Source organism: Mastomys coucha, unplaced genomic scaffold (assembly GCF_008632895.1).
Source record: "Mastomys coucha isolate ucsf_1 unplaced genomic scaffold, UCSF_Mcou_1 pScaffold16, whole genome shotgun sequence".
Classification (NCBI taxonomy): Eukaryota; Metazoa; Chordata; class Mammalia; order Rodentia; family Muridae; genus Mastomys; species Mastomys coucha.
In genome coordinates this window covers 49,518,061-49,528,470 of record NW_022196898.1, presented here as the reverse complement: position 1 = coordinate 49,528,470, position 10,410 = coordinate 49,518,061, and the positions used below count along the sequence as shown (strand labels likewise).

Genomic DNA, 10,410 nt, shown 5'->3' with positions numbered 1-10,410 from the left:
TTTGCAAGCTCTACATCCTACAAAGCATTGACACTTGAAGTTGATAGGTCTAGATCTAAGAAGTTAATGTTTTCCTTGCTTCTCCTAGGTATTTCCAGAGATGGACATCGAGTATCTCTTCAGAATCCTAAGCTTTCCTGACATTGGTAATAAAATAATAATAATAATAATAATAATAATAATAATAATAATAATAATAATAATACTTTGTTGTTTCTAAAGTTTCAGCCATCACAGCACCTGCTTAGCCACTGAAACGTGAAGCCCCGCCCCGCCCTGCAACTCTGCTAGGCCAAGATTGGGAGTCTTGGCTGGGAGTGAGACTGATGAACCCCTCAGGGTAACCACGGATGCTGTGGGATGATGTAGGGCTCTGCTGTTGGGAGGTGCGGAGCTGCAGAGCGTTCTTCAAACTGCTTGAGCCACCTCTTTTACTAAAGATGGGTGTTCTTTTGGGTTTAAGGTTTCTCTACCATAAAAAGGAGAATCTCTCCAACAAGCAGGTTAACACTCCCCCCGCCCCCTTTCACAAGAAGATTTCATTCATACAGTGTTGTGAATGAATTTCTTACTGGCTTTTTTTTTGGATAGTCATTTGGGGTCGTAAGGAAAGGGAAGTGTAAGTGGCGCGCGCACGCGCGCCGAGTGTGTGTGTGTGTGTGTGTGTGTGTGTGTGTGTGTGTGTGTGTGTGTGTGTGTATGTTCTGAAGCATTTCTCTAGAGTACCCCAAGACGAAGGAATCAAAGGGAAGACACCATCCGCAGATAGGAGCCAGCCTGGATTCTGCAGAGAGGAATCCCTCAGAGTCGCGCAGCTGCTGTCGTCCAACAGGGGCCCCTCGAGACCCGCGACGCTCTAGAAAAGCTACGCTGGGCAAGTGGGCTAGCCCCGACTGCGCCGTACCCACTGTGGACCTTCCGCACCCTGTTCCGCAGGCTGCTCACTCAAGTCCCCAGTGTCCTGCAGGCGGGCGCGCTCCGTAGCCCTCGAGGGACCCAGACACTCGCGTCCAGGGCCCCGGCGCCCTCCTGCCCGGAGCCCCGGGCAGGCAGCCGCTAGCCCGGTCGGGGCCCGGCGGGGAGGGGTTAGAGGCGGAGGCGGAGCCAGCTGGAGCCGGTGTCAGGTTGCTCCGGTAACGGTGACGTTAACGCGTGGGCGGAGCCATCACGCAGGTTGCATATTTTAGGAAGTGAGGAGGAGGCACGGGCTCGAGCTGCGGCTGGGTCTGGGGCGCGGAGCCTCGGCGGGAGGAGGCGGACACGTGGCAGCGGCGGCAGCAGCAGCGGCGGCAGCAGCGGCGGCCTCGGTCCGGGGCGCCGGCCGTCCTCCCTCTTTCCTCCCGCGGCAGCCCTAGTTCCCGCCTCTCGGCTCCCCCGGCTCCGCTCTCCCAGCCGGGAGCTGCTCTCTCCTCTTTCTAGTCTCCAGCCACAGGACCCGGCGCGGGGCCCGCAGCGCCGCCACCATGGGGAAGGGGGTGAGTGTCTGGCGAGCCCGGGCCGCGGGCGGGGGCGCGGGAGGAAGCGGCTTAGAGACCCGGCTCTCGGCAATGGAGGGGCGGGTGCTGAGCGCGGGCAGCAGCCCGGGAGGAGGAGCACCCGGGGCGGCATCCCTGAGCCAGGCGCCTGCCCTGCCTGAGCCCTCCGGTCGCCTTTACCGCGCGCCTTGCGCTTCCTTTCTCCCTCCTCCCACCGTGCCCTGGGGAAGGAGCGCTCCTCCCCTTCCCCCGGGGAGCTCCGCCAGGGCCCCCTCGTGGTGGCCGTTCTCGCCGCGGCTCGGCGCCGGCGAGGGCAGCCTCCGGGTCGAGACTCCCTTCTCCAGGAGGCTCTGGGGCTCAGCCAGCTCCCCGCAGAGGCGACCGCCCTCCCCCAAAGGAAAAAAAAAAGCTGGCTTCCCCTTCGGCCGAACCAGCCCAGCGAAGCTAGTGCCAGAAAGGGTGTGACTTCACAGCCCAAAGATAGCCTTTAAGGTATACTTTTGAGAGCTTTAAAATGGGCCACTGTCCATAACAGGATGTGCCTTTGGTAACTAGTGTTGTCGTCTTAACGGTGGGGAGGAGTGTGTGGATTTATGTCAGGGCACGATTCTTAAAAGGGGACAGGCTGACCCTCCAGAGCCGCAGGGTACTGTCAATCTAACAAAGGATTGGAGACTGGGCAGTTGATGGTGTTTAAAAAGCCATGCGGGTTTCCTGCACTGCTGTCTCACCCAAGACCGGTTCCCGAAGAGAATGAGGAGATTCGGGGCATAAACAACACCGAGTTCCCACCTTGATTACTGCTATCCACCTCAGAAGAGTTAGTTCCTGACCTCAGAGTAGTAGATAAAAACTTAACAAAAATAACCCTGAAAATATCAGTTCCTAAGTTAAAAAGGCACCGATCTTGAGAATGCAGGTGGGAGAGCCCATTCCACCCTCTTCAGGGCTGACCAAGCAGACAAGCTGTAGACACACTCTGCAGGTCCTAAGGCACCTGAGTGGGTACTGAGATGGAGCCACAGGGAAGCACATTCTTTGGAGACTTGAAAGAGATGAGTATAAGACGGACCCTGGTGGTGCCCATTGTGGGCTGGTCAGCTTATGCAGCATCCCAGTAAAGAACTGATTCCCTCCTGGCCTCTACTTCCCACGATGGAAACTGGATCTATGTGTCACAACATCCTACATGCCATCTAAGCCGTTCTATGAACCATTTATTCATTAAAGCCCCATCTTTCATCTCCTATCCCTTCGAAAAGTATCTTTGTCATTTGGAGACCTTGAGCGCGGCTTTTAGGGAGTACAAAGCCTAGGAAGGTGAAATGACTTGTTCAAGGTCAAACGGTTGTTTAGTGACAACAGGTGGCGAACAACCTGTTGCTCTCAGCTTACACATAACATCGGCCTCTGAAGCATCATTTTGTGTGCAGAGCTCTAAAGTTATCCTCCAGAAGAAATTGAAGTGTTTGTAATAATAAGTAATCCAGGAAGACATTTAAGTCAGAGTTTTTATTTATGCCTTTAGGCCTAGGACCTACGCACTGAAGTGCAACAGTAACAGTTCAGCTGAGAGTCAAGTTCAACCTAAGTGTTTCATGGACCCTAACAGATGTGCAGAGTACTTAGTGTTTGGAGTACTCTGATAAATTGGATGTTAGGTTGCCTGCATGCATTCATGTGTGAGTGCATGTTTTTCTCCATGACTTACAATGGCAAACTGGTCAGAGGAATATTTCATACTGAAATGTTGGGATTTTTCCACATGAGGATTAAAATGTGGGTGGAGCAATGACTAAAGCCCTCTTGATAATTGGTTAACCAAGAAGCTTAAAGGCAGCTAATTTTTTAAGGTCATTGTGATCTTTCCCCCACCCCCATCCCTTTTCTCAAGTGCGGTCTAGGGTCTAGGTGTGGGTGATATTTCCAGACAATTCTTCCTAGCTTTCAAAACTGGGGTCCTGAACATTTGGTAAGAAACATGAAGGTCCAGCTTGCTGAATCATTTCTGGATAAAATAGGATTTTGTTCCTTTTTTCTTATTGAATGTTTTTGCCAGTGACTCGGCTTAAATCCTCATGAGGCCTACCACCCACAACTGTTTAGCTCACCAAAGGTACACATCATAATTGTTTAGAAATGCAAGAGACTTGGTGTGTTTGTTTAAAGTTTATAAAAGGTGGGAGAAGGGAGGGTCTCTCTGGCCTTTCATTTCAGTTTTGGATTTTGTTTAATATTAACTTAGGTCCTGAGAAAAGAAATCCTATCTTATGGGTGGTGATTTAAAGACCAGGCAAGGAAAGAGGCTCCGGTGGAGGTGACACAGGGTGCACATGTCAGCAGGAATCCTGGTTGTAGGGTAACATTATCAGCTGCCCTTTTGGAGCTAAACTGGAAAGTGTGACTAAATACCCACTGGCTGCTATAAAGCTAGGACTTTAGACCCCAAACCCTGTGAGGCAGAGTCTTCCCAATGGAAAGTGGCCCAGCCTGGACGGGAACAAGTAAGGCGCTTACAGGACACACTGGGGCTGGTCCAGGAAGTCCTGGAAAACAGAAAGAGGCTGTGATATTGTTTCCACCTTGTCTCTACCAGTCATACAGCGTAAGAGTGAAATAGTTCCCCGCCTGGAAGGTTCTCTGCTCCCCTAGCCCCACATTATAAGGCTGTATGCTGCTGGCTGTTTGTTAATTTGTAGCGTTCTCTGCTGGCAAGTTTGTAACAATGGTGACTCACCTTGGGGTGGAAGAGTAAGAAATGGGGAGGCTGCTCTTTATAAACCCAAGATGATAGAAAACACTCCCCACCCCATCCCCAAAAGGCTTTATAAAGATCTAGTAGGGTGTTTATCCAGTTTAGGGCTAAAACTTAAAATCACATTTAAGAATAAAGAGCAGGCCCAGTGTTAGCGGAGACTTGGCACTCTCACTCATCCATCCCTGAACTCTTCAAAACCAACGCCTGAGGATTACTTAGCAACAAATGTACCGAGAAGTGACTTTCTCTTCTCGACAGACTGTTCTTTTAGGAGTACCTCAGTAATGAGAGGGAACCATTAACTAAGCAGCCCTGAAGGACTTTGTATGAAGAACTAAGTTAAATTTTTGCTTCATTTGAAGACAAGCAGGTTTTTTGAAAAAGCAAAGCCTCGAAGCTCTGGTTTCTGCTCTGGCCAGATGTACAATCCTCTCCCTGAGGATCAAGTGGAGTCATCTACGTGCTGTGTAGAGTGAGTGCCACACTAGTGTGCTATGGCTGAGGCTTACCAAGTCATCAGACCTGGGGGACAAACAGACCTTCATAAACTGCTGCTCTTCAGTCCCAGGCCCACTCAAAGCTTTGGGACAATTTTCTTTTCCCCTGAGAAATATTAACGATAGGGAAAAAAGGAGAAATCCTGTTAACTGCTCCTCAAAGGGAAGTATTCATTGGCATGACTGGACACTGTATTACTGCCTGACAAGCAATCCAGTCAGCAGCATCTTAGACTTTCCATCAACATTCACGTTTCAAGTGAAGACTTTCACCATGACCGGTGGTCATTTTTAACTTCTTGAAAGTGTCATAGAGAAAGCCTGCAGCTTCTCAGCTAGGAGGTTGGTGCCCAGGGCCCCCTGCCAGCCAGCAGGCCTGAAGAAGAAATCCGAGTGTCAGATCAGATGGGCTCACAGTAATCAGAGTGGCTGGGTTTGGATAACAAAGCACTGGGCAGACTGTCTCGCCAGCCCTGTCTAATTCTAGATTACTCTGAGAATATGGCCAGCGGGTACTAATGTGAAGTAGAGGGAATGTTACAATGTACCAATCTTTAAACACTCCTTCCTTTATATGTATATTTGGGGCTGGGACCAAGGAGCAGAGTCGGGTCTGAACATTCTCACTTTGCCTTGAGAGTGTGAGAGGAAGTGTGTTTTTTGGCTGGAGTCAGAACGAGTGTTCTCTGCATATGACTCACCTCATTAGCTGTGCTGAAATCTGATGTCGGGAATCCGTAAGTCATTCTTAACATGTATTTGTTGGATGTTTGGGGTAACCAGTTCTGTGAATTAGAAGAGGACCCCTCCACACACACACACACACACACACACACACACACACTCACCCTGATTTGGTTTTATTTGGGTCCTGAGCCAAAGGGACTTTTTTTTTTTTTTTTTAATCCAATAGACCTCATTCTCTAGTTGCTTTGTGACTTTACAGTGAAATGCATCTGGGCATTGTCTCTTAGCAGGTTTTTCTCTAACCCCACTTAGTAACAACAATCTCATATTCGCTGCTGGTGATTTGAAAGGTTGATTGATGGTGGCTCGGGCTTTATCTTTGGAGCCTTCGTTATTTGGGCACTAATAATCACTAACGTTTTTGTCATCCGTGGGCTCTGGTGTTTATCTTTCCAGTCTGTTATCCTGATGTTATTCAGAGCCTGGGGGCAGTTGGGGTGCACGGCCTGTCTGTCCCATGCTCCCTGTCATGCGTCCATGGCACCAAGCTGTGTTTCTGGAGGCCTTCAGCACCTTTGCCCTCTTCAACCCAGCAATCCGTTTGCTCCCTAGGATCCAAACCACCTATTAGTGATCAAGACTTCCTGGGAACTGACGGCCCCTCTGCAGTACTGGTTCCAGTTTTTGAGCTATTCCCTCTCAAACCAGAGTGATGAGGCAAAAAAAGGGGATTCTGGGGGAGGGCAGGTAGAGGGTGTTAAGGCATTAGGAGAATATTTTGATTCATTCAGGCCTCGTGGAGAGGTCAAATGTCCTATGGGGCTGGTGCTTTTTCATAAGTAGAAGAAAAAAAAATACATTTTAAGAGGAAGAAAGGCTAAAATATAGTGATTCTTCACATACTTTACCATTTTTATTTTTTCAAATGGTCATGATACATTCTGTGGCCGCAAGGGTGGACTGGCAGGGTTGTTTTGAGAATTCACCAGTGCCGGGCAATGGTGGCGCATGCCTTTAATCCCAGCACTTGGGAGGAGGCAGAGGCAGGTGGATTTCTGAGTTCGAGGCCAGCCTGGTCTACAGAGTGAGTTCCAGGACAGCCAGGGCTGCACAGAGAAACCCTGTCTCAAAAAAACACACACACACAAAAAAGGAATTCACCAGTGAGGCAGGTTAGATGATGTTCCCATGGGATGAGAGAATCCAGTGGATGGAGCTATAGCTGATCTCATCCCTGAGTGATGGATACAGCCCTAGTTTAGATACTGAACTGGATTCACAAAGGACCCAGTGCTCTGGCTTTGTAAGAGTACATTTCTCAGCATGTATGTCTTCAGGAGGGAGGGGCGGGACCTACGGCACGGTATGGGGTTGAGGTGCCCCTTGGTTACCTCCTGCAGAGAATTGCTATTCCAAAAGTGTCACTGTGGGCTAGAGAACAGCTGAAGGACCATGACTGTCCATTCATTGTCTTCCATTTGCCAATTCTCACCTAGCACAGGCTAGGTACACCTAGCCTAGTACACCTAGCCCACCTAGTACAGCCCCTAGATCCCCAGCTAGAAAAGATGAACCTACATGAAGCCATTTAGCCTGAGGATCAGTTGGAAATCTAGCAAACTAGCCCAGATTGATAATTTCTTTAACATGGCTCTGGAAACTACCTCTGTAGGAAGCAAGGAATGGCCGTAATGTGTGCCAGTCAGGTTACTAGGTTATCACAGTAACCTTTGTATAGGGCTGTGCAGAGGACCTTTTCAGACAGAGCTGAGTTTGAGGTTTTGATATGAGAACCAGGAAAATTGGGGGACACTCCCCCACTTTATACTAGCAATTGGCCAAAACTAGGCAGAGCCTTCTGTAGCTGAATCAGGCTATGTCTGACTTCCCTGCCAAAGTGAAGTTTGCCAAATTGAGTTTGAAGGTGCTGTCTCCACAGCCCTCTTGGCCAGCTGTGAATCAGCAACATTTGAAGCAGTTACTTTGCCATGTTTGTAGCCTCTCTTGTTAGTCAAAAGCTTTTGTTCTCAGTTCTGGAAACAATGTGGGAGTTGTTTTGTTTTGTTAGGTGTTCTGTTTTCAGATTTTACTAATCAAACTATCAGAATGCCCTTAGGTAAGTTAATGGTTATGGCAAAGCAGGTGTCTAAGGCTGACTGTTCAAGGACATGTAGCTGGCAAGTGGCAGTGCTAGGGTAATGACATGGGCCAAAATTAAAAGTGCCATCCACTGACCTCGCTGACGTGAGTGGGCACCTTGGGCTTTCAAGTCCCCTCTGGGCAGATCAGAGGGGATTTCAGAAGTCTGGAAGGGGCCTCCTGAGTTCTCTGGCTATAGAATTAGAGGTGTTGCTAGTGAGTGGAAGCCTTAGAAGGCACCCCTGGGTGCTAGTGGGTGCTCTGGAGGGCACAGGGCAGAGGCAGTGCTGGTGCCAGTGTAGGCCTCAAGTGGCAGTCTACTGGGGAGGAAGATCCTTATTTAAATCTCACTGCAGTGTGTGTGTGCGTGCTTGTGTGTGTGCCACTGTGTATGAAAGAGTGTGTGTGACTATGTGTGGGTGTATTTGTGTGAAAGTGTATGAGAAATAATTTGTGTGTGTGAATGTGTGACAATGTGTCTGTGAGTGTATTGTGTGAGCGTGTATATGTGAGAAAGGTGTGAAAAAGAGTGTGTGAGTTGTGTGTGTGACTGTGGGTGTGTGATCCTCATCGTTATTGTAATTACTGATAAATTTGCAGCTGTCTTCTACCTTCCCAAAGCACATTTCCTCCTGTAAATGATGAATTAACTGAAGAAGAGGAAGGAACATTTTCCACTCTAGAGGTCATGGGGGATTTCTTGTTCCTTTATTGTGAGGACTAGCATGAAGTCTTGTTACATATCTATTTTGTCCTTTGTCCTTCCTGTCCAGGGTTTTCTTTTTCCTTCCATCGCCAACGCGTCTTCCTCATGTCCAAAGCGCAGAGTAGCTTTGGGAATCTCTGGGAAGGTGGAATTTAGACGATGCATCGGTTGAAATAATGACACACCCAGCTTTGAAGTGTCACGTGGAGTATATGATCCTCTGCTGTAACTTCCTAGTTCTTAAATTAGAATGGAAATGGTTAATAGCCTAACTTACTCCCCTTCAACCAGCTGCCCTTCGGAGGATGGCACAGCCTGTTGAATGCCCCTTCCAGATAAGCTCAGAGATACTCAGAGGGAGTCGCTGGAGTTAGTTACTCTTGCTCTGTGGAGCTGAGTGAAGAAGCAATCTCATTTTTCTAATTGAGAAAGGAGAAGTTCTGTGCCTGGTGCCCAAACAAGCGGGGAGGTCAGTGGAGTCCGCAGAGGGAACACCGCACCACTCCCTGCTGTGACCTTTGTTTTTAAAAGAAATAAGGAAAATGTCTTACCCCACACCACAAACACATACTTTTTCAGCTTTAAAATTACAGTTCTTAGTGCCCATAGGAACCTAAGGATCTCTTGACCCACACCAGGAAGAGCTAACATTAAATTATTGTTTTACTTGTGGGCAAGAACTGATCGGATAAGCTGCCTAGTTCTTTTAGACAAACATTGCCTACTGGAAAAATTAAGATTTTGAAGAAGTGATTTTACATGTTAATACTTTCCATGTCCCTTTTAAAGATGTCCCCATTTAAAAGTGCCTTAAATAGCATGAATTTATAAAGGAGTTTGGCTGTTAGGAAATGTGGATTCCTCAACTTTACTCTCAATAGCTGTGAAGGTACAAGCAACGCACTGCCTTTGTGATGGCTGATAAAACTTTGGAAGTTGTCCAGGGAGGGCTGGCCTGTGCCAATATCTCTCTTCTTTTGCAGTGGAAAATGTAAGAAGTCTAAGAATAACTGAAGCACACAGACAGTGAGGCAAGGGGATTCTAACACTGCTCCTCATGGAAGCGTAGTTCCATGAAATGGAACTTTCTTAAAAATGTACTGGGTGTATTTTAAAAAGTCTGTTTAAGCTGGGCATGATGGTATGGCATGCCTTTGATCTCAACACTGGGGAGGCAGAGGCCAGACTGGTCTACAAAGGGAGTCCAGGACAATCAGGGCTTGTTACATAGAGAAATCCTGTCGTGGAAAAAAAGAAAATCTGGCCACATATGTGAAGGAGCCCAAATTGGTATCTGTGTGATAGCTTCACAGTATTGTGCTTTCTCATCAGATATGCAGAGAAATGCGCTCATCACTGGTCAGAGCCCTCTAGTTCACTTTTTATTCAGTGCGTGTAGTGGTGCCTTATCCTAAGTCCAGCACGCAGCTCCACTCAGAGAGGCACTTGGAGCTGTGCTGACTCCATAGCAGAGAGAGAATGTTAGGAATGTTAACTGTCCTCCACTCTACCCAGCTCCACTCTGCAGATAAGAAGAAGATTCAAGTGCCCTGCTCTCAAGGAAGAAGTCATTTGTCAAGTCACACAGTGTTGAATAGCATCACAAATACCCACTTCTCCAACACCCACGAGTCTGAGCAGGCTTTCTCTCTGGAGCCTCCCGAAGTCAAGTGAATGCTGTATTTTATTTGCTACTTACTAACTATAAGTAGCAGAAATACAGGCTTTGGGGTTTTACTTTCGTTTGGGATAACAAAACCCAGTGTAAACGGGAGAGTTCCAGGGTATAGCTTGATTAGCTTTTAATGTACCACTTAAAGTTAGGAGAGAGACCCAGGAAGTAATAGCAACAGCATCACCAGGCATTCATTGTAAAGCAAGGGCTAGCTTCAGCCCCTCCCTGGGAGGTGGCCTGCCGGCGAGAGCCCTCTCCACCGCCCGACTTTAGAGTACCATGTTCTGGTTTCATACAGATCGGCTCAAGCACTTTACCAGGGTGAGGGAGTGGAACGATCTAAATTTAAACTATAGAATCAACATTTTCTCTGAAACTCCTTCCAGTTTTGAGAGGCGTAGGTGGATCCTGTGAATTATGCGATAACGCACACGCTTTTCCTGCATCCTGCTTGTGTCAAAACATTTCCAGGG

At 48.1% G+C, this 10,410-nt stretch overlaps 1 protein-coding gene across 1 annotated transcript in view; it reads left to right on the top strand.

Moving 5' to 3' along the window:
- The first annotated feature begins 1,169 nt into the window (after positions 1-1,169).
- The window catches only part of Atp1a1 (ATPase Na+/K+ transporting subunit alpha 1), a 29,332-nt gene continuing 20,091 nt past the window's right edge, over positions 1,170-10,410 (top strand). The window contains exon 1 of the mRNA XM_031374991.1: positions 1,170-1,475. Coding sequence (XP_031230851.1) covers positions 1,464-1,475 — 12 coding nt within the window. The 5' untranslated portion in view covers positions 1,170-1,463. The remainder of the gene's footprint in view (positions 1,476-10,410) is intronic.